The sequence below is a fragment of the Cyrtonyx montezumae genome, unplaced genomic scaffold (assembly GCF_038088225.1).
Source record: "Cyrtonyx montezumae isolate F1298 unplaced genomic scaffold, pur_monq_1.0 scaffold_10, whole genome shotgun sequence".
NCBI classification, from domain to species: domain Eukaryota; kingdom Metazoa; phylum Chordata; class Aves; order Galliformes; family Odontophoridae; genus Cyrtonyx; species Cyrtonyx montezumae.
The window spans coordinates 8,812,339-8,837,353 of NW_027071826.1; the positions used below are offsets into that span (position 1 = coordinate 8,812,339).

At 38.6% G+C, this 25,015-nt stretch overlaps 2 protein-coding genes across 2 annotated transcripts in view; one reads left to right on the plus strand and one right to left on the minus strand.

Annotated features, from left to right (window-relative positions):
• Window positions 1–12,364, minus strand: part of TDRD9 (tudor domain containing 9) — a 44,111-nt gene extending 31,747 nt beyond the window's left edge. Inside the window, exons 1-7 of the mRNA XM_065747186.1 lie at window positions 12,321–12,364; window positions 10,107–10,210; window positions 5,658–5,758; window positions 4,983–5,204; window positions 4,415–4,537; window positions 3,331–3,411; window positions 118–282 (exon numbers count right to left, since the gene is read on the minus strand). Of these exons, the coding sequence (XP_065603258.1) occupies window positions 118–282; window positions 3,331–3,411; window positions 4,415–4,537; window positions 4,983–5,204; window positions 5,658–5,758; window positions 10,107–10,210; window positions 12,321–12,364 (840 nt within the window). The remainder of the gene's footprint in view (window positions 1–117; window positions 283–3,330; window positions 3,412–4,414; window positions 4,538–4,982; window positions 5,205–5,657; window positions 5,759–10,106; window positions 10,211–12,320) is intronic.
• Window positions 12,365–20,919: 8,555 nt separating this feature from the next.
• RD3L (RD3 like) lies at window positions 20,920–22,797 on the plus strand. Its single transcript, XM_065755672.1, has 2 exons — window positions 20,920–21,218; window positions 22,060–22,797. Exons 1-2 carry the CDS (start codon window positions 20,920–20,922, stop codon window positions 22,355–22,357), a joined length of 597 nt encoding a protein of 198 aa, XP_065611744.1. The 3' UTR covers window positions 22,358–22,797.
• The last annotated feature ends 2,218 nt before the right edge of the window (window positions 22,798–25,015 follow it).

Consider the following 25,015-nt stretch of genomic DNA (forward strand, 5'->3'; position numbering starts at 1 on the left):
TTTTGCATCTAGAATTGTAACATAAAATCATCTACTCATTTTACTATGCACCTTTTAACTGACTGTTCTAATTCCTTTCTTACTTTGTTCGATGATATAAAATCTTATTTTCCATACCTGGAAACCAACAAGGTGTTTCAAATCATCGAGATAATACTCTTCAACAGCATAAGGTTTCCCTTCCACTTTAAAAATGCAGGCTGGATTCAGACCGTTTTGATCTGAAATTGCAAAGTAATTAGCAATTTCTTCACAGTCGATGGAAGCAGACATCAATATGATCTGTTAAAAAAAATTGCATAGTAAACAAACAAATTTTGAAGCAAAACACCATACTACACTGGAATCTTAGAATCTCTATGTTATGCTACAGTGGTCTTCATTTGGTTTCTGCTGTCATGTATCCTAGGGAAATTTAAGACAAACAAAACTGAATACTTTAAAACCCTAGATACAAGATGTGGAAAAAGGCATGCACCCTTAAGAAAATAGCTCAGGCCAGACATCTAGGGCTGAGAATGTGAAGATTTCCTCCTGCTGTTCAACCACAAAATATTTAACACTTTTGATTTATGATCACTTCATGGACCTCAAAACAAGAAAGTATTCACTACGTATTTGCAACCAGTTTCACTGAAAAGTTAGATATTAGTGTCTCTACTTCAATCAATAAAAAGGCTTAGTCCTGTAAGACTGTAAAGATTCCTATAGCTGTGGTGATATCTGAGCCTTAAAAATTTTACTCTATTTGTTTTTTCTTTTAATATACAAAGTTTTCCCTTAGTTTCAGTAAACTTATCCAACTTAAAGCTCTCAAGCATCACATTAAAGCTCCTTGCCTTGTAGCTGACTGCTAAAATTCTTCATCTCCATTCACAGCCAAACAGAAGAACATCAGCTGCCTGGTAAAGTCTTTTTTCTTTTAAACAATATTATAAAACTCATAACCTCTGTAATATGAGGGAAGGGAGAAGAATGAAGTAGTAGCTATGGTTATTTACTGTTTAACTTCTCTATATGGAATGTGGACCCAATGCCCAGCACAGCCAGCTGGAGTAGGTCATACCACTTAAACCTGGAAAAGGACAAATGCAAAGAGCTGTGATAACCTGGTATAGAGTTCTGCCATCCTCAGGTCTTCTGAGCTACTTCTAAGCACTACCTGAAAACTGGGACACTGTGAGTCTTTCTGTTTTGTTTTTCTTCCCTGACACCTTTCATAAATTCAAAAACAAAACAACAAAATAAACAAATCAACACCCAAAACAAAAGTGCAACAAAAGAGCATTCCTCTTACATAGAGGCATGAAGCTACTGAGGTGAGCATCAAATGTAGGTGAGCTCCAAAGTACATACCCTTAAAGGCATAAGGAAAACAAAGAGCAGATTAAATCATGATGTCATTTATCTGAAAGGAGAAATTCTGAAAGGAGAAATCGGAAAGGATGCAACTGTGCATGCATAATATGAAACCACATATCAATACAGTATTAACTGCCTCATGGCTGAGGCCACCTTTGCTAGAGAAACAGGCTAAATATAACCCTGCCTGAAGACCATTAATGCTAAATCCAATTCAAATTATTCCTTGCCTGTAACCACAGTTAGAATATTAAAATAACTCTTCTTCCAGACCATATTTGTAAGTTTTCTTATAGTAATCTGTCCTGAGCATTTCCAAACTAGAAGGAAAATCTCAAATTCTTAGTAGTCCATATGAAGGACCCTGTTACTAAAAAAAAATAAAAAACCCTCTGATTTACTCTCTAAGTGGAAGCTATGCAAGAAGCATCTACTATCACTGGTGCAGAGCAACGTGCTGGAAGGAGAGCCAGGCAGTTCTTCAAAACTAAGCAGTTCAGAAACACTTGTGCAGCAGAGGTACACCTGGAATTCTATCATTTCATATCAAAATATGCACAATGAGATCAGCTCTCACATCCACATGTCCCCAAATGGACTTTATCTAGAAGCTTGAATCGTGTTCCATGAAAAAAAATTGCCATCTTTATCCTGTTCTTACTTTCTTACCTAAGAAGCCATTACCAGACACCAAGTGAAATGGTTCTGTCTAGTGCGACCCAGTAGAGCCATTCAAAAATTCCTAGGTTATCTTGCAACAATCCCATTCCAGAAAGAGAAACCTTAGAGTCAATCAAATGTCTGCCCTATGATATAACACCAACAGTCTGACAGAAAATTCAGAACTGCTGACAGATGAGTCACAACAGGGAGATCTTACTGCATTACCAAGAATTGTAACCCTTTCCCTTAGAAACAGGCCTCACAATTTCACAAATCCAGGCATGAGATAACTGTTCATTTTTTTAATGAATTGGTCATATTATGAAAGCCCCTTTGAGTTTTTTCAAAAGGGGATGAGGGAGGAAACACTGGGCTTAGTATATTGAGCCTATAGTTTTAAAATAAATGACCCACTCCGCTCAGAAAGTAATTCCGTGCCACAATTCATCTCTCCCCAGCATAAAAAACTGGGGAAAATAAATTGGGAAAATGGAAAGCATCCACAAATTTTAAATTGTCTTGTATTTATATAATATTAAGCTGTTGTCTGAAGAATCAATTACAAAGCAAGATACAAAACACCTCCAAGCAAAGACAATTTGGGGAGATTTCATCAGAACACAAATTCATTCACATTTACAACAAAAAAGTTAATACAGATTCAAATTACCTTTGTTTTGAACAGAATAGTTAGCATTAGGATAACAGCTGACAACTCAAAGGACACACTGAAGTCTTGAAAAAATTCTGCCATCCCTAAGAGCTGCACAGAGATGCTCTGTGCCTATTTCCTGTATTTAATTTCTTACAATTCACAGGTTCATTACTTTGAGACCACAAAGACTGAATATGTCATGCTAGATCTCTGCAAACTGTTTTACTAGCTTCCTAGCATGCAGAGAAAGATCTCAGACAGATTATACCAACAGTTCTGCCTAGAAAATGCAATCCAACGTTTCTGTTTTTTGTTAACACTTCCAGAAGTTAATGCTACTATATTTAACCAAGGGAAAGCACTGCCCTCAATACTCCATACATAACTCTAGTCAAATCTCTCCATCTTGCGTTTTTAGCCTCAAGCAGACTTTAGAAGCTAATACATCTTAACATAAGTAAAAAGTTCTTAGAACACATACTGGCCAGGAAAACAATGCCCTTTAGCTTATCTGCTTAAGCAGCAAACTAAATAATACATAAGTTAAAAATAATGACTAATATTAAAGTAAGCTTTTTAAAACTAAGCTCTCTGTAGATTAAAAATGAGGGTTTTTTTGCAAGGAAGAAGTAGAATATGCTTTAACCTACCTTTACCAAAGATGAGTTTGTACGCAGGAGTTTACGGACTACCAAGAGCAAAAAATCCATTTCTTCAGTACGCTCATGCACCTGGAAGATATCAGCCACAATTCAGTTTTCATTAGCTCACATGCTTTTGGAATGTCTCTTCCTATGCTGCTTGTTTGTTTGCTTGTTTGTTTATTTTGATCCTAAGTGTATAAAATATGAAATCTCTTTAAAACATGTCCAACTTTTTATGCGTTCTTATATTCTGACCTCTCCCATTTACTTCTTGTACAGGTAAACAATGGCTTCTACTCAACATTATCAATGATTAACATATCCTTTTCCACTACAGTTTATGCACAATTAACAATGGCTGGTTTTTTGTTTTCATTTGTTTTTCAGACCTCAACTTTCAAAAGGTAAGCATTCACCCCTTTCAGGTACTTAGCATACTTCACCATAATGTATATGCTTATATTCACTACTGCCTCACTATGAAAAACATTCAGCTGATGCACAGACTGACTACTAGGATTCGCTGCCTCCAATATGCCTATTGTCCCAATATGTAGTACTCTAGCTGGTCTGGAACCTTTAATTAAGGATGAAGTTGAAGGTTGCTAAGATAGCAAGTACCGAGTCAAGACCATTAGCAGGTAAGGATTAGGAAGCAGAGTTTTGGCTAGGGAAGCAAAAAGCACATAATACCTAAAAGCCAGGACTCAATACATGGTGATACGATCGGTACAGGTTAGAGCACTCAAGCAAACTAAGCCTGAAAAATCTTAATCTGTTCTCCTGTATAAAGGGTCAAAAAACTTCAATCTAGCACACCTCCAAGTAGATTTAATTATTTAATTCTTACATCTTATGTCTAATCCACATTTCCTTATCTTTGGCTTTAACAGCCAAAAAGCAGTATAAAAAACCTCAGTCCTAAATTTCAATGCTCTAAGAACTCAAAGACTATTCCAAGAACTGTTAGTTTGGGCAACTTATACAATATAACTTAATTTATTTGTAAAAGCAGATGTCTACATTTTGATTTCTTTAGCATGGTGAGAAACACAAAACGTAAGACTTTCTTAAACTGAAACTGACTTACTTCATCAATGAAAATGTGTGTGAATTCAGTTAGGCTTTTGGCACTAACTACTTTCTGAAGAAGGACTCCAGTTGTCATGTACAGCAACCTTGTCTCCACTGTGGATATGTTTTCTAAACCTACCTAATATAATGAAAACATAAACATGAACCAATATTTAATGTATTCCAGGAATACCCATCTGGAAGAACTCTAAACAGAAATTAAGTATAAAGGCAACAGCTTTATTCATTCATTCAAGCTTGGAAAAGCCTCTGAGAGAGATGGAATATAATTCTGAAACAATTTCAATAATTAATGATATAAATGCATCTAATTACCAAAACACAGCCAATGCCAGCAGAAATGTTTAATTAACCAGTACTTCTATTTGTTTAACTTCAAAAGCTTACGCATTCACCTATGAACACCTAGCAGCATATAGCTAAAAAGCTGCAGTTCCATTTGAAAAGCAGATTCCAAAAAATTTCTTCAGCCCACTAGATTAAGTAACCAAGAACAAGATAGGGCACTTTTTCCTCCTTAATTTTAAACGCAATTTGAATTATTATTAATATTATTTTAATACCTGGTAGCCTACAAATCCACCTAGTTTCCATGATCGCTCCTTGCAAATCCACCTGGCAATGCTGCTGGCACCAATCTTCCGAGGCTGGGTAACAGCAATGTTGCAGTATCTAGATTGCTCAGTGCAATAATCCAGAACATACTGAGGAAGCTGCGTGCTCTTACCACTGCCCGTTGCTCCTTGTATAATCACAACTGAATTGCTTTCTATCAGAGACAAGATCTGAAACATTTTTTCAATAAGCTTTTAAGTCCACAAAACAACTCACAACAGATTTCAAACGGGTGTGAATTATCAGTATCTTCCAGGAAGCTTAACAAGTCTTCGTAGAATACTATGGAATATTTCTATGATACCTGAGGTATTAGGTCACAGGAAAGATCACAGGGCCACACTCACATTTGTGTGCTTCACATATATTTCTATAAACAAAACGTAACAGCAATGTTTCCTCCCAAAAGGATTTTTGTGCAGTGGTTTTGTACAGTGCACAAAGCTTTGGTACAAAGGCACTCCTACAATGCTTAAAATAGGAAAAACACTCCTTTCTGGGAAAAAAAACAAAAAAGCAAATAGCCACACAAAAAAACCCCAACTAAATTAAAAAAACCCACCAATAATGAAAAAAAACACAATTTTCACATTTATTCCATAATGACAGTACAAGGCCATTACCTGTTCCCTGTATCTGGCTATAGGCATATACACATATTTATGGTTAGTTGTTATTGGTATAGAATCCCAAACATGTGGCTCACGATTTGGCATTGAAGTATCTAGTAAAAAAAAGAAAATCAAAAGTAAGTTCCAACAACACATGAGGAAAAAGATGAGCAGGGGGACATAATTACAGTACATGAAAACCTAACTTCTACAAAATTAAAATCACACATGGATATATCAAATAATTTTTAGAATTAACAGATAAAAGTGATTTTCTGTGTTTAAGGAATTGTTTTACTAGCAGCTGCTCAGGGAAGATGTGTATAAACCACTATCAGTGTCACAATCACAGAACGTTGAGGTGGTAATGGACTGCTTGGGATCATCTAGTCCCATCCCTCATTTGAACCAGGGTCACCTGGACATAGTGCTCAGGATGACACCCAGGCAGGTTTTGATCATCTCCAGAAAAGGAGACCCCACCACCTCTCTGCCCAGTGTGTTCCAGTGCTCTGTCATCTTCACTGTAAAGAATCTTTTATCTCATGTCCATACGTTTCAGTTCCAGTTTGTCCTGTTGACAAGTACTTCAGAAAACGGCCTGGCCCCCTTTCTGCTGATACCCTGCCTTAAGTTATCTGTACATGTAAATGGTGCCTCAGTCTTCCCTCCTCCAGGCCAAACAGCCTCAGGTCTCTCAGCTTGCCTCCACAAGGGAGATGCTCCAGGCACCTCTATGGCCCTCTGCTGAACTCTCTCTACAAGTTCCCTGCCTTTCTGGAACCAAGGAGCCCAGAAGCACCATAGTGCTCCAGATGTGGCCTCAGCAGGGTAGAGCAGAGCGGCAGGATCACCTCACTCACCCTGCTGGCTACGCTCTTTCTGTGCTCCAGGTTACCACTGGCCTTCTTGGCCACAAGGGCACACTGCTGGCCCACAGTCAGCCCACTACCCACCAGGACTCCCAAGCCCATCTCAGCTGAGGTCTCTCCCAGAAGGTAAGCCCCCAGCCAAGCGCATATACAGTGCTGTAGATTTCTGTGCTCTCCTCTTAACTCAAAGTACACTGTTTTTGTACAGTTTACATTAAAGTGCAAAATCCCACCAACTCTTTAAAACAGTACTGAAAAAAAGCCTTATTTACATTTTCAAGCCTTATTTATATTTTTCACTTTGTGTTTCCCATGATGTCTACTGGACCAACAGTGAAAAAAAATAAATTGTACTTTGTAGGGAAGATCATAATTTTTCTACCTCTCTACAACCAAAACAAAACAGTATGACCTTTTGATGTAACACTGCTGCCAAGAGACCGCAGCATGTGGCTAGGCACAGTTCACAATGGGAAACTCAGCACCGAATTTTACAGTACTACTATGAAGACCAGAAGTTTGTTGTCAGGCTACCTGTGAGAAAGGAAACAGCAACTTCAACACATGGGGAGGGATGTATAGAAAAGAAATGAGGGCAAACCTCTGGTTCACAGTAATTTTGTGAAATAAAAGTCTAGCTTAAAAAAATTTATACTGAGGTTAACGGAGGAATTTCTAGAATTGTTATGTATTTGCAATTGCTTTTGACAGGTGTAGCAGTGAAATCTACTTACATTTTTATATATAAATAATAAAAGTTAACAACTTCACCTTTTTATGTTGAGATTTTCTTGTTGTTGTTGTTTGTTTTTTAATAGTACTCACAGTACTGGCAACAAAATTTAAATACTTCCTTTCTAAAAAGATAAGTATTGTAAAATAAAGGTCATAACCTAAATACAAAATGCCCAATGCTGGAAAGTTCATTAAGACATTTCGATAAAATACTAAAAAAAACCTAGAACACTCTCCAACAAGAGCAATTCTTCACCTGAAATCTGTATAATAAAGATACAGTTCATGCAGTTACTATCACTACAAAATATATGAAAGAACATTACGATCCCTGGAAAATGCTTGAAGTGACCTTTTAAAAAGATTTTTGGTAAAGATTCTAAATATATACTCCAACAAAACTCATATATAGCATTCTGTCGCAGCAACACTGTCAAAGGCTGTCTGGCTTCCCTGTGGCACAAACATGTCACTACTGAGACATCAGTAGTAACTCCACAGGATCTGAGCAATGCTGGAAGAAATCTCAAGCTGCTAGAGAAAATATCCCAATGTCAGCATAATCCTGTATAGGTGGGAAGGCTGTGCTGCTTTATCAGGTTTTCCAGGTAGCTCTAAAGTCTTAGTGCACATGGTTTAGAATGGGAAGTTCCTACATTAAACATCTCCCATGCTGTTGGAGGAGGTCCACATGAGGACCACAAAGATGATGAGAAGGCTGGAGCACCTCCCCTAGGCGGACAGGCTGAGAGAGCTGGGGCTCTTCAACCTGGAGAAAAGAAGGCCTTGTAGGGGGTACCTTATAGCAGCCATCCAGTACCTGAAGTGTGCCTACAGGAAAGCTGGGGATTCAATAATTCTATGTATAGAAAACCAACAACATAGGCCTATAAGGTATTTACACTGCACAGCACCCTGGAATGTCATTACATCAAAGATGCATTAGTAGTTCTTAGACTCAGAGCCAGTACCAACTGGACTAATTGGCTGAGTTAGTACTGCTGGATGTTCTCTTTTTCAGCTAATAAATATAAAGCTTTTCTTTTTGTTTTTTTTTAAATCTACATCAACTTCCTCTTCACAGCAGTACCATTTCAACTACATTCTGTGGAAGCCAAAATTCCAAGCACACCTCCCTGACAAACTGCTTTCCCTACAGAGAAGGGGATTATACTCTACTGTCTGACCATTAAGTATAGAAACATACGCTCCTTTAAAGAAGCTGGAAACCACAAGCCATACATTTCACAGAGTTCCATAAAACACCAAAGCAGAAGAAAACAGACCAACAGTTTCAGTAGCTCCAGGTTGTCCATTCCTGCCCAAACTCAGAACTCATCTGCAGCTCCAACAGCAACTCAGGGTGAAGAAAGCAAGAGAAAAGATATCACCACTGAAACCTTTAGGGGAAACCTCACTTTCATGCTGTGCAGCTTATTTCTTGACTACACTGTTGCTGGACACTGCTTGACAGCTAAGACCTGGTCCACATATATCCTCCACTACTTCTGACAGTTCTCCATGTTCTTAAATAGAAATCCATGACAGATGGAACTGATAGCTGTATGCGGGTCTCAATGACATAAATCCTAAGGACACTTACTGTACAAATCTGTATGAATACAAGTATGAATATTAAGAGGTATGAACATCAAGAACCATTTTAGGGTAGGCCGATAGAAAACAAGTACTTATCTATTAACATACCAGAGTGATTGTGCAGAAGTATATTTCCTAACAAGCATAAAACTCCATTTCTTTCACAGAAACACTGCTAATATCAATTTCATTCATAATTAAGTAGGCCACCAGTACTGCAAAATTAAGCTCCTATCCTATCCTTATAAGGATTATTTAAAAGCCAGTAGACATTATGGCACTTCCCTAAATTAATCTAAACCAATGTACCTCTAGAAATTAAACAGGGAATGTATAGAATTTGTTGCTGTGTCCTTCTTCCATTAGTGAAGTACATAAAAAAGTAGATTAACACACTTCTGAACAGCTTCTGCTTCTTTCAATCCCATCAGTGTTTTCAGTGCCTCAGTCTCCCACAAATTTAACTACATCAGGTGAACAGGAGACAATATTCTCTGCTTCAGACAGGCATGCTGCACGCGCTGGACAGGCCAACCACACCTGCAGCTTCTCAGCTGATGAGAAGCCAACTAGCTGCAGGATCTATCTAAATTCCAGAGGGTCAATCAATTTGCAAAGGCACAGAAGGACACCAATTTATAAAAAAAATTCTCCATGTTCCAAATTTTGGGAAATCAGAGAAATGATTAAAAAAATAAAACTAAGTCAGACAACAACACAGAACGGACCAACCACAAAGATGTCCTCTCCTTGGGAAATCAACTATATTAACAAATTTGGCTATTAAGAAGCACAGTTAAGAGTTTGAAGCTAAGCTGTGCTGACAACTGAGCCAGACTCATTCCATGTTTACCGGTGCTCCTAGAAAAGAGGTGCAAGCAAATTTTTCTCTAGAGATGAATCAACCACCAAGTACACACAGAAATAACAAAGAAATTAGAAAAGAAAAACACATACTGAATACAGTGTTTTTTCTTGCAGTTATGTATCTAACATATCCACATTTACCAATGCAATAAAGCAGATGTATGCACACAGATTTACTGCAACAACATCAGGCAGTTGTTCCTCAGAAAAGGTGGTTGTTTTCTTTTTAACAACACTCTTGCACAAATGTACAAACAGCATTAGATAAACAGGAAATAAGCATATGAGTTTCAGATTCATCTGAGGAAAGACAGAAGGAGAAGGAAAAAGAGCAAGTACAATTGAAGTTACGGTAGGCAGTGGTTTCCTTCACCTCTTTCACTTTTACCTTGCTTACAGATGAACTGATCATTTCCAGATGCATCTTGCTTTTGGGCCTCTATTTGTCTGCATTTTTCAGCATTTTCAGTTTCACCTCTCTCAGTGATAGGCCTAAGCAGAAAAGAAATTACAGCTCAATATAAAAGTCCTAATCCAATAGCCACAGATCACTCTGGGAATGACAACATTATACAGTACAATCAGACACACCACGACATGCAGTACCTACTTTAACTAACTTCCCAGATTCATTTTGTCCTTGCATTAAGGTACTAGCCTGAGGAAAGTGCCACAATAAATCTTGTCTGGATTAAAAAAAACTGAGCTCCCAAAGAAAGTTCTTAAATACATAGGAATTTCTCTCCTCTTTAGCAAATATTAACTGGTTCAGTTTCGTAAGTTCTTGTCAGAGAATACACACAATTCTGTCACGATTCCCCAGACGGCAGAAATGGAAAGGAATAAATGCAATCTCCTGATGCTTTAAGGAAAGAACTTTTGTCTTTGAGCCAAAAGATGATGCTGGAGCGGGAACAAGGTACCAAAAAGAGTACTTTATGTAAAATCAGAGTTATGCCATTACATGCAAGACAAAGTCATAACATAATGGAATGATATGGGGTGGAAAAAAATCTGTTCACAAGAAAAATACTTGGATTTCAATGGAGAATAAAGCAGTACACATGCAACAATTGCCTTTAATAACAAAACAACCTAATTATTGTAGAGCTGCGAACACAAAACGAAACTAGGGTTTTACACTTCCATTTAAACTCTCAGTGCAAGCTTTAGCTATGTACTGCACAGCAAATCTGCTTCTCAGTGGTTTTTATCTTTGAGACATTTTAGGAATGGATACTGCAATAGAACTCTATTTCTTAATCCAAATATTAAGCAGGATTGACTTGAAAAACAACTGCAGACGTTTAGCATAACACTGTCTCACAGGTCTCACCATACACTTTATTCACAGTATCTTGATGCTGACAAGTGCCTGCCCTCTCTAATAGCAGAAACTCTATGCTAGGCTGGTTGAGCTACAGACAATTAGATTCACTGAAATCAGTCACTATTCTTCTCACAGGAAACAAGTATTTATCACCATATCGCTGTCACCACAACATGAGAGAAATGTCTTCAATGACTTCATATCCTGTTTTAAGGATATTTTGTTTATAGAGCTAATGCAATGCTTCCCTAGCTCTTGAATATCTCTTACCACAGAGTTCAACAGGACTGCATGCACAATTGCTGCATGAGGAGCAGATGTCAGTTTACAGACACCTTCTCAGACACCTAGCAGAGAACATTCTGAAACAGCCCCAAAACCTCAGGTACTATTGGGAAGAGCTCAGAGATATGGTCAGCCCACCTTTTAAGTTGTTCTACTGAATAACTATTAAACACAAAAACAAAAATATGATACAGCTATCAAAATTGAGCATTTAATTGGGTATTTAAACTGCAGCTGAAATTACTTCATAAACCCTGTTCTAAATAATACTGCATATATGCAGATAGACTCCTTGAGATGATGCATTAAGCACTTCAAGATGGGTTCACAGAACATGTTCCCAATCACTGCCTGTATAACTCCAAGAAAATGAGGACAGTGTGACCTCAGTGATCTGTGAGGTTACATGAGGATTTTACTTGGGTATCTGGCTATTTTCTTTCACATGTTAAGGCTTTTGTCTCCAGAAAGCAGCATGCAGTAAATAAACCTCAGGCTATGCAATGAATAAAGAAAATGCTTAATAGATGCTCATTAGTAATGAACATTGCTCAGTCCATGCACTGATTCAGGCTACACAGTCTTGGAGAAAATCGTATGTAATTGGGAAATTGCATATAGGCATATGAAATGAACAAACAACCTTAATTACATCATTTCACAGCATCTTAACGCTGAACTTCACCGCATTATTAAAATAAAAAGCTTATAGTATATACACACATTTTAAGTGTATTAAAAAAAATTCTTCCAGAGCCCTCTGGCAGTCTTCTAAGTCATCAGAACAATGTAACTCACATAACCATTGGTAAGCCACTGTCTGTTAACACAGACAGAAAGGAACTGAGTATTTTTCTGATGAGTTTCAACAAGCATTTGCTGACAGCAGAGCAATGTCAAGATGCAGAAAATTCAAATCCATTGTATGATTGGAGGGGACAAAACTAATGAAGGGTTTTTGCCATATACTCCTTATGAAGCATGTACCTGTCTACTGCACTGGTTCTCCTCTCCCCATTCCTATTCCCCATGATGCAGTGAGTGCCTGCCTTTCAGGATACCTGCCCTAAAACAGCATGTACTCCTTAGGCCTTCCAGATGCTCTTGATTCTAACACATTTATAGAAAAATGGAAATCACTATTTTGACTCGAAGGAAAATCAGAAGACCTGACGTGTTCTGGTTTTCCTTCCTTTCCCCTCCGCAAAAGAAGCAAGTTTGACCTTATCTAAATCCAGAGCACATTCACACACTTCATCCTCAGAAGTGGACAGATTTCTAAGGCAGAATGTGCAGCAAACATGACATGAAAAATTATCACCCTGAATGGACGAAAGCTGGCAAAATTATGACCCACTGAGAACGTAACCAGTAATGTCACTTCCGAGAGTTACTTGCTTAGATTCATAGATACATTAGGACCTACAAGGTCATCTAGTCCAACCATCCTCCTATCACCATCCCTAGCCACTAAGCTACTAAACCAAATCCCTCAGCACCTCATCTAAACACTTCTTGCTGTTGAGATGTCTCAACAGCTGTTGAACAAAACACATCAGCTACCTCTAAAGCTGTACCCAACTCAAGACCTCTCTTCTCCAAAATACACCCAGAAGTAGCAGACACAGGAACAGCACTCTGAGCAGCAGAGGCCAGTAAATGGCTTTCCTACACAAGAAGAGACAGTGCTTACCATGCCTCTTTGAAAGACAAATTGGCATTGCTCATTACAAGATGATGGGATACTTTTCCTACTCTTTACCACAGCTGAACCACTATAACCTTATCCTGAAGTGTGACTGATCTTGCACATGTGACTGCTTATGCTAAATTTCAGGAACTGATTGGGAGAAAGTATTTTAAAATATTTCCTTATATTACTGTGTTTAAAGGTCAAATCAGCATCATGAACATAAAATTAAATGTGGCTGCCACTTCAGGCAGAATTAATAGACGGGAAACAGTTTAACACTAGAAATTGTCAACATGTCCTAATTCTAAGTGCTCTCAAATATACTAAGGGTGCTTTTCTTTAAGTAATTACAGATGGAGAAAGGTCTTCCTTATCTCCAAGCTACAGAATGGCCTCTAGTAAGTCAACAAGGCCATCATGACTGAATGACACTCAGTAAATTTTCTATCTGAATGTAATTTGGAATATTAAACAACACGCTCTTGCATTCATTCGTTTCTCAAAACCAGAGTCATCAGATCAATCTCAGTCATAAGTGCCAGCTGATTTACTTGGCTCTTCTCAGCAACGTATACTAAAAAACAAACAACCCACCCCACCAGTATACACACTAACATATCTAGAAGTGATGACTGGAAAGGAAAAAAAAATGAGGAGAAATATCCACTGTTGTTCTCTGTAAAAGTGAGTAACACTGGATGCAAACCTGGCTGTATAAAGAAAATACGCAAATACATAATGATGCTTGTAAGATTCAGATGGTTACTTATCAAACAAGAAAAAAAACAAACAGGTAATTCTATTACCAATTTAATTCTGGGGTAGAAGCTCTATCAGGGCAATAAATAACAAGGAAGAAAAAAACTGTTCTAGGAAGAAAGTTCTTAAAGCTTCTTACATATGTACTTTTGCTCATTTATATTCTGCCTCATTTGCCATGAGAATCTCTCTTCACACAAGAGTGGAGCTGAATGTAAAACTAGTGTCACTCATTTCACAGATGGCAAGATAAGGACTGCCCTAAGTCACCACTCCCATCACACGAGCTGACCACCTACTGAGAAAAAGAAGAGGGAAAAGAAAGATCACTTAAAGTACACTGAGCACACAGAGCAATATTTTGCCATACAATTTTAGTACAATATATACTGTAGACCATTTCAAAGTCTCTTCCCTGAAACTAAAATAATATGACACTTTACATAACTGAACATTTGCCATGACAGTAAGTAACCTTCCTCTGGTGTTACTGAAGGACATCCTAAAAATGACTTCTGTTAACTGGCAGTGGGCATTCTGGACATTCAGAACACTGATCTTACCTGCAGGAATACACCAACTTTAAAGGAAAATGCACTGTCACTCAAAAGCTGTAACGTTTGTCTAAAAACAAAAATAAATAGACTACTGAATTCAGAGTAAGTGAAGCTTAACCACTGAATACTAGAATACGTATTTTACAAAACTGTTAACATGTTAAGAATTGATATGATGCTTGCTTCTTCCCCCACTGAAGAATGCTGCTCTAAATACCTAGCTAGCTACTCAGTCATACAATCACACAAAGGCATCTTGAACACCCACAACAGCTCTTCATCACAGCAGAAACTCAGATGCCAGGTTTAAAATCTGAACTGGCCAAAAAGGGAGGAAGCACACTTCAACTACTTCAGAAAAATCCAAAAAAATCCAAAGAAAACGTAGGCTCAGACTACAGAACACAGTTTCATATTCATATCCATCATTACACATACATCCAAAGTTTCACATCTCAGGAATATTTGTACTATAATAAGCTAATAGCTCAGTGAGACCTTCTGCCTCCCAACTCATCCATAGTGAAAATCCAAGAAGAGTAACAACCACAAATGTCATGAAAAAAACACCTGTATCCTCAAATCTATTGTCCCTGCAGGTCTAAAATTTCATGTCAGTCAGGAAAATGGGAACAAACCATCGGATTTCAGAAGGAGTCAACCAGAGCACATGGTGACAAGATACACAGGAAAACCTCCCTGACTGTTCAGAGTGTATGAGTTTTATAAATATATGCTGTCATATTAGAAGTTAAGATGGGCCACAAGGATCTTCAACTCCAAAACTCAGTACTATGCAAAACCCAAACCCTACGTCTGAGAGTACTGTCCAGACATGCTGAACTCCAGCAGCTCAGGGCCATGCCCACCACCCTCTTGGGCAGAGCCTTTCGTAGCACCCAGATACCTCTGCCCTGACACAGCTCCATGCCATTCCCTGGGTCCTGTTTCTGTCACAGAGCTCAGCACTGTCCCTTCTCTCCCCGTGAGGAGCTGCAGCCACCATGAGGCCTGCCCTCAGCCCCCTCTGAGCAAACCCAGTAATCTCATTTCTTTCTCATACACTTTGCCCCGTAGACTCTTCACCACCTTTGCTGCCCTAGAGATTAGTATCAAACACAGGACCACCTTTAACTCCCCTGCCTATTAGTGATGTGTCACCAGTACCAGGGACATTGACACTACAGAAGGTACAACTGGAAGACAGCAGCTTTAACACATCCTGGTTTTATTCATCACATGAATGGGAGAACAGTGACAGCCAACAATTTTGTCAGTTAACACTCTAAATAGTGCATTATTACTGTTGTTAGCTGTCACAGCAAAGGACCAAGCAAGGAATGTTATCAATAGACCTCCTGTGTAGGCTCATCACAAGTTTTGTTCATAGCTGTTAACAAGTGAAAGCAGTCCAATGCTGCCTGAAGAGATCTGAGGAGGCAGACACACCGTCTGTCTGCAGCTTGAAATGGCTCCAGTGAATCTTCTCACTAGAAAAAAAAAGCTGTAAAGTTTATTATTAAATCCAAGCAGTGGGACAGTACTTATAAACAGAAGCACACCATCCTATCTGCCATTACAGATCGCTATTTGCAGGTGACTGGTAGCACTAGTGACCTTCCTCAACAACTTCAAGCATCAGCCTGTCACAGAATGCAACAAGCTGCCCAGAGAGCTGAGGGCTGACTAGCAGTCATTATGACATTCTATCAATATTGCTGGGCAAATAAGAATTATGACTTTATGTGTTACTATCAGTACCTCATTCATTCAGAGAACTGCAACTGCCTCTTTCAACTGCAAGTCATAAGCATCTCAACTGATACAGGTGCCCTAAAATCATCTGAAGTAAAAAATAAGAAGCTCCTCAATCCTGCAGTTTTTCACAGTGCGGTATTTGGTTAAATCAGAAGTACTTCTTCAAGGCTGCTTCTCCTTTTCCTCTGAAATCACTGTAGTTTCACTAATTCTATAACCATAAATGTGGTTACAGAACAATACATGTTCTCAAGAAAGAACACTGAAAGAACAGTTGTCCCCTGAAGAACTTCCATTCTTTCTGGGAATTTCAGACTTCACAAGAGTGTAAGTTTGCTTCAAGAATACGCCTTCTGCATTAGAGCAAAGAACTCACTGCAGTAGCACCAGAATCATTAGAATTTAACCAAGCACCATGTAAATATCCAAGTTTACCAAGCTACAGCAATGAGTTTTAGTTCCTGAAGATTTTGGAAAGCAAGGGATAGAACATCTGCTGTCACTTCCTTTTAGCTAGGAAATACTGCCTTGCCATAAACTATTTCATCTCCTGAAGTAGATGGAATCTATGTAAGTTATGATCAACTCATGATGCCATATTCCACTGCTCTCAAGTAAGAATCCACCTCATTTCTCTAACCCTATTACCTACACTTGAAGAAAATTCCCATAAACTTCCATGAAAGCACCTTACAGTTATTCTTCAAGTACTCCTTCAGAATTATGCTTCCCTGTTGTAGCAACAAAGGTAAATAAAAAACAAGTACATTCAGCACCCTCAGAACACACATCTAACATTGATTCATGCTGTTGTCTGCATTAACATACAGAGTTAAATAACTGATACTTGCCTACTGCACTCAGATCAAAAGTGCATGGAACTATCCTTACTCTGCAGTTGCACTGTGCCTTTAACATGAGGCTGAGGGCTCCTAGTTGAAAACAACCTGAAGGAGCACTGGCAAGGAGATCCAGGTCTATAACCTGAAGAACTTGAAAAGCAAAAACAAATACTACTTCTACTTAAGAGTATTTTAATGCTAATTATACTGATCTTGCGTACGGAACTAGTGTAACTTGCAGTTCGTATCTCCATGTTTTCTTCCTTCCATATTTGTAACATAAATGTTATGAAATGAGCAAAGCTAGAAGCCATGAGAGAAATCAAATGCACCTACCATACTCCTAAAGAACAAATCCACCTCTGCACAGAGGCCAGTATGGTAGAGATGGGTTTCAGCTGCTCTTCTGAGTGCTGAAGCTTAACAGACACCTTACACAGGAAAGGCTCTACCGTAGAAACTTCCACTCTAGGCTGCCTAGCTCTGCTCAGCCAGCCTCAGACAGAGCATTTATTCTTCATACAGTCAGAAGGCAAAGGAGCAAAGGGAACCTTGCCACAAGGCCATGCAATCAGAGATTCATCCCTGGCCTCCATCTCTAGTCTGAAAAGGGCTTCTGAGAAGCATGCTGGTATTTAACATACACAACCAGAGTAACGTGCTCTGGATACCATACGCACAGGTATTGCTTATGGAATGCTGGAAGTAAATACTTTGCTCTCTCAAGAAAGAGGAAAATCAGATGTCCTTCTGCTCTCCCAAAAAAAACAGGTTACACAAACTGCTCATCCACTGCCTATATACAAAACATTTCTGTAAACTGGATTGACCAAATAGTTCAAGTAGTATTAACTCTTCGACGCAAACCTCCCAATTAACCAAGGTTGGGTGAAAAGTAAGTACAGCAGGAAAAGGGACATTAAGGTTTTGGGATAAATTTATTTGGTACCAAGAAGCCCACAGGATAAAAAAAAAAGCAGAAACATGCTTTCAAAATTCATCATATCCCTTCCCTAGAAAGTTCAGAAAGAAAAGTACACTCAGGATGTTGAATGAAAAAAATACTCTTCAACTGACATTTTATATTATATTAGTAAATCCTAATAGTTTGCCTATGATTTCTTCTCATGTGTAAACAACTGTTCTGCTATATTGGCACAATAAATTACGGTTCTTTATAGATGAAGTTACTCATCACTATATAAATTACATTATCGTCTCATGCAAGTAATACACTGTGTTAGACACTAATACCAGCAGAGAAATTTTCAGAAAAGGGAAATGAAAATGAAGATTCAGAACCTTACATTCCTAAATTGCTCAGCATCCCTGAGTTTACAGACTGAAATTCAAAACTGACAAGTGTGCAGTAACAGCTTCATACCATTTGTAATTTTATAAAATTGACTAAAAATGAATTAGAGGTATCAAAATAAAGGCTCCTTCTCCCAGGATAAGTCGTAACAACTGCAACTACTAACTGTGATCATCTCACCCATGCCTTCAAGGAACAGACCCCACTATCTGTGGGAGTCAAAACTTCCATCCCAGTACAGCACTGCAAACTACTGCTCTCCTTTCACCTTCCAGTTACCAACGTCAAACCTGCACAAGCAGTCATCTCTTCCCAAATGCAGATCTCAAACATGCACAGAACTAAAAGCAATACAAATTTCCAGCTTTACTGCTCTCCTTCAGTGGAAAGGGAAGCATCATTCTCAGCATCCTGGCACTCAATGCTTTATGATACAGCCAAAGATTAGGTTAAAAAAAAAAAAGCCACGGCTGTAGTTTTCTCATTTAATTCACATCCATACCTTTCAGAACCTATCTTCTTAATTTTCAAAGGTTTCATGCTCTACAGCAGTTTCCCCCTCCCTCCCCCACTGTATCCCATTGGAAAGTAAGCAGTGACATGGCAACTGTGCTGTAAAGGAGGTGGCAAGGAACATTTTAATTTCATCTGAAAATCTGTCAGGACAGTTCTGTCATCATAAACCTAGCTTCCTTCCTTTTTCATAGTACACATACAATGCAATGTGAAAACCTTCCAGTTGAAGAGGATTAATGCTGACATTTGAATTTTTCCAATGTATAAGTAGTATCAGTTTTAATAACAGCCCTACACGTCATCCTTTATGTTGCATGACATCTAGAACAAATCTACAGAAGCCTCATTCCTTCAACAGCTCGACACACCAGTGGAGGCAAAAAAGTAGGAACAAAAAATACTTACAGGAGCAAAGATAGTCACTGTAACGAGAAAGAGCAGAAGAGAGGGCACTTAGTATGTCCACCTTTTAAAATTAATAGGAAGAGACCAGATAACTGGAACGGAAAATGGCTGCTTCAGCGACCTTCAGCGTGCATGATGCCATCCCTGAAAATGAATCTTAAAAATGGATATGCTCAAAAAACTCATCAAGGAAAGAGAGAAAAGGCAACTGACAGCCAGTTGAGACAGAAGCAAAGTCTATGGTAAGACTCAAAATTCTGGGCTTTTTACAGCAGTTTGACTTCAATTTGCATTTCTTTATCATTTTACTCCTTTAATTAGATTAACATGTCTTTCGTGGCACACTGTAGGTGTTACAGACTGGCTTCTTTAAACATACTGGAAATGTTAATTAAAAATGCTAACAGCTATGCTATGCACAGTTATGAAGAAGTGTAGTAGCATCAGATAGATGAAATTCATCCCAGGAAAGTATTTAATATAGCAACAAAATCCTGAGCAAGTGTCAAACAGCTCTCTTCTGTCAAAACTCAGTTAACAAAGGCTTTAGATGATCTGATAGAGAAAGACCACTCTTAGCTGTTTAAAAATGACAGTACAACAGTCTGACCCCCCCCTCCCCAACAGGACAAAAGTCTTCCAGCATCTCAAGGGCCTGAAAGTTTAGTTTGATAAAAGCAACGCGGTTATTTTTAGCACTCTACAGGCATAAAAATACAGCTCTAAACTGTGACCTACAGCTATGCACAGCCAAGCATCACATCATACGACAGCCTTAACTTTAGCTAGAAGCACGTCTGCAGTTGCTTCAGACAATCATTATTCATCTCACTGCCAACAGTACCTTCAGATGGATTTAGCAACAAGCATTTGAAATCGTCACCATCTTTTTTTGAATTGCTGCCATCGGCAGAACTCAAATCAAAGGTAGGAAATCTTAATGGACTTTGTAGAAGTATTAGAAAGACCATGTTAGCTTAAATGGATTACTACTGCTCTTGGGTACAGAGGATGAAAAAGAACCTTAAAAGCAGAAAAAAACTTAAAACTGTCAAATGCACTACAGAAAGATTTTAAGAATAGTTTGAGTAAATAAAAAAAGAAAAAAAACCTTGTTTTCCTCCATCAGTAGTAGCAGCGTGGGGACAGGATATGCTCCAGTAGGAGACCTTCAAGCAGACTCACCTGAACCAACACCCTTCAGACAACTGCAAAGGTAATTTTTATTCACATTCGCATGTTTCTGTCTGCATGATTTGTAACGAAGTGCAACTTAGAAATCTATTCCACTAGATTTGCTTCCAGAGGTTATGTAAACAAGAATTCAATTTAAAAATAAGAGATACAGAAGTTTGAAAGAACAGGATACGCACAGAGTTACACCACTGAATTATTCAATTTTATTTTTAACGAAAATGTAAGTGTTACTTCAGATCTGAAATGTTTTGTAAACAAACTTATTTGCATGGAGAGTATTCAAGTAATTTCAAGATGCTAAATATGCATTTTCAAATGCTGTAAACTTCGGAATTAGCACTTATGAATCTGAAAACATGTAAAAAGTTATAAAATGTGAGCCATGTCAGATTTGAAAAATGTTTCCTTCTATTCTACTGCAAAGTATTTTAGTTTAAAGGAATCTTTACTCCTCATACATTCAGTCTACAGGTGTGAATGCTACCTGACTAACAGAAATAAGCAAAGTTTATTCCTTCTCTTTCTCCCCCCTCACAGCTTAAAGATGCCACTTTTCGGCTGGATGAAATGGCCAAAAAATGATTCCTACAAGCCCTCAAGGTATCCTGGATCAGAACTAGTTACAAAAACCCTACTGAGGGAATTGAAATGGCACCTGAAAGAGCGTGAAAGGTTTGTGCAAGAGATTGAAAATGAACAAAAAGTCCAGAAAACTGGAATGGATTACAACTGGTTGAAGAACTACCAGAATCCCCAAGCAACAATTCCAGCTACTGAGCAGCGGCAGCTTGAAGTTCTGTGCTCCCAAATCCAACCCTGCCAGACTGGAACCGTTCTCAGCAGGTAACCATTTCCTAATCCTCTCAATAGGAGTAGTGGATTAGAAGTTACGTTTTAAGGAAGCTATTTCTTTTGCCCTATCCAAGCTCATACATGGCTCTGATCATCCTTCCAATTTAGGAGCCTGAATATATCTTTATAGGTGTTTTTGAGATAACATCTGTGCTTTATTATGCTGTACATGAAGAAAACTGGTGTTTTGTTGTTTTTTTCTTAAATCAGGATTCTCCCCATCTTAAACAAGGGAAGTCTTGCATGCTTTGACATGTGACTTCACAATACTTTAAATTCTTCCACTATTCATCCCCAGTGTTTACTAAATTGGAGCCAAGTACCAAATTAATGCAATGTACCATTAAGCCTCACTGGACAAAATACTTGAGGTCTCCATCACTAGAAAAAATCATTGTTAAACAAAATATCATTGTGGACCAAGAGAAAAAAAGAAAAGAAAAAAGGATTACCATGACAAATTCCCCTTTACTCATATTTAAATATACTTTCTAGGGGCACATAGAAATGACAGAAGAAGCCTATGCGCTTTTTAAAGCCCAGAATATACCTAAGGGCAAAGTCAGTTTAAATCAAAGTTACCCAGATGGCAAAAGAAAAAAAGAAAAAAAGAATACTGAACAACAATTCTCAAAATAGCTGGATTGGCTCCAGTGCATTGTTACAGCTCTTTTCCTCTACAATCTTCGGGGGGAGGTGCATGGGGAAACTCGGCAGCAAGGAATAACAGACACAAGAGCAGAGTCATTTCCTCCTCCTTCCCCTCTCCTCATAAGATCAGTAAGGAAACAGGAGCACCAATGATTAGATTTCAATGCTTGTTTGTTTCCAGATTTCGTGAAGTTTTGGCAGAAAATGATGTGTTACCTTGGGAAATAGTCTACATATTCAAGCAAGTTTTAAAAGATTTTCTTACTACCATTGAGAGAGAAAACCAACAAGAGCAACTGGTAAACGTGTGGAATACAAATTGCTCTGAACATTTCAGCGTGCCTGGAGACAGTTCTAACAAATCAGAGAAAGAGGAAATCCCCACAGTTTCAAGCTATGTCGACAAAAACACACAAAGCATGTTCCCCACTTTCTCTGATAGGATCTGGAATCTACCATATTACTACCCATCAAGTTAAGTTGTTTTGTGTTTCTTCTAAAAGCACTGTAGCTGTCTGCCTTCCTTTGTTGTGACTGCCATCCACAAACATAGGAATAAGAAATGTGACATGTTCCCTTTTCTTATCTTACAAGTGCAGAAACTAAAATCCTTGATTACAGTTAGTATGCATTAGTTAAACTATTAGTATGAACTCTCCCTTCTTACCTTTAACATTCCTTGAAGATACTGTGTTTGAAGGAACCTTTTAACCAAAAACGTAGATGTTGCTGATAAAACAAGCATTTTATTTTTGGCATATCTGTAGACATAGGTGCATAAACAAGAAAAGATGGCTTCCAGAATTTCGGAATAGCAGCACTCCACATTGGGCAACAGCTTCTGTATTTACCGTATGGCTTTTAAGCTCTATAAGAAATTTATACGATGTAAGATTTCCTTAGTATATCTGATGTTATATTAAATGGATAAGTACCTTTTGGAGCTGAATATTTATTTCTCAGTTTCAAGAGTAATTCTTAAGACAAAAGCAACATAAATCACTGCACATAGTTTCTTCATTCTTCTGAACCGGGCACTGCACACAATGAAATAATGTAAAATTCAGCAACTAAATGTAAGCTTTGGATATTTAAGTACTTCTAACAACCAGCTCAAAAAGACTTACACATTTCTACATATGTTCTACTGATACTAGGCCACCACATCCAGTTCTAGCGTCAACACTTAGGAGAGGAAACTGAAATGAAGAAACTGAACTGGGAAGTACAGAGGGTATAGGAAAAAAAAGTTATACAGAGGTTGAGAGATGCTGTCCTCTGAGACCTTACTTCAATACTTTTCTCCAAATACAAATACAAGAGGTAATTTTACAGAATATTTTCATCAAAGTTCAACGTATTATTTACATAAAGAAAAAAGCATAGAAAGAGTAAAGACAGGGGAGTAACTGCTGATTTTAGTAGCCGCAGGGAGCTGGCATAAGCCATTCCACCAGCAGAAGGGAGAGTGACAGTAACTTCAAGGGGCAGCAAGTAGTCCCCACCTGCACAGGCATCAGGCAGAACAGCTTGCTATGTTTTTAGTCAAATAAAGCAGCTACAAAAAAAAAAAAACACTCTTGGCAAAGGTAGACCTGCAAGACTCAAGAAATCAAGGAGAAAATAATAATCCTTTCCACACTTGAGCTTTTTAAGTGTTTTAATCTTAACCACAATTGTTTTGTTAGCAAGAAAGGATTTAAGGGTAATCGCATATCCTTTTATTCACTTAAGCTTAATCAGAGAAATTAAGAAGTTAATTAATACCATATTTCAGGAAAAAAAAAACCTCTAAGAACAATCTATGATAATTATTACTTCTACCTAAGAAGCTCAACTGCTAATATCACTATTCTAGAGGTAGTGCAGATAACACGATAAACTTAAAAGCCTCAGAAAATGAAGCATCATTGCAAACCAAAAATAACAGGTTACACATCTTTTTAAGGCACAAAACCTTTACACTCAATTAGCAAAAATATTTAATACAGCTTTCGTGAAGTATTACTTCTTATTACATAACATGGCAATTATTACCAAACACTTATTTTCATGATTGATTTGGTATAAATCCTAAACACTCTTGCATGCCAACTTAGATGAGAACTTGGAAGTTTTAACAATGATTTATGATAAGTTATATATGAGACATATAAGAGACTTTATATTATATAGGTTCATAGGTTCATAAGGTTGGAAGGGACCTACAAGATCATCTAGTCCAACCATCCTCCTATCACTATCCCTACCCAACTACTAAATCAAATCCCTTAGCACCTCATCTAAACGCTTCTTGAACAGAATATACGTAGCAAGCATCTGAAAGATCAAACCATTTTAACAAGAAGTCATGAAGGAAATATTAAAATAGCGCTCACAGTACAAGCAACCTCAACAAGGTAAGAGGAAATGTTCTGCTTTCAGCCCTCCAAAATTTTTAAGAATCTGAAAACAAAGAAAAAAACAACACCAGGCGTTCCCCATTTGAATGCACACCTCATCAAGATGCCTCAATTTATGCCATGACTCTGTACACACACTCCCAGCAGCACAAAAAGAAATACATATGGAAACAAAGCCCACCTACCAGAAGAGGCCTTCCCACAGAGGTGCTGTTCCCTATGCAGCAGCACAGGTACACCGTTAAACATACATAACAATGTGCGCGTAGATGAGAAGCTCTGTGTACACTTCCATAAAGGGTTCTTAAGTCCCACACACAGTGCTGATTGAGGCACAGCAACCGCACTCACCGTATTGCGGTCAGCGCCTCCTGCACAGCAAAGGGGCCGGGGGAACAGCAAGAACCACGCGAGGCTGCAGCCTGCACACCATCACCACCACCTAAGAACTCAAGGGCGGTCACGGCTTTGCCCACGGTGAACCGCTCGTTCATCTGCTCCACGGTGAGCTTCCGCAGCATGACCGCACCGCACCACGAACCGCGCCACGCGAACACACGCGCACGCGCTCACAGCGCGCTCTCTTCCCGCGCTCCGGAAAGCCCCGCCCACATCACGTGACCCGAGCTCCGCCGCTCCTGAGCGCAGGCTGTTCCCAGGCGCGAGGAGCTGTCGCAGCCCTTGGTAGTATTGTCTCAGTGCGCGCTGCCTTTCTGGGCAGCGCAGGGTGCGGAT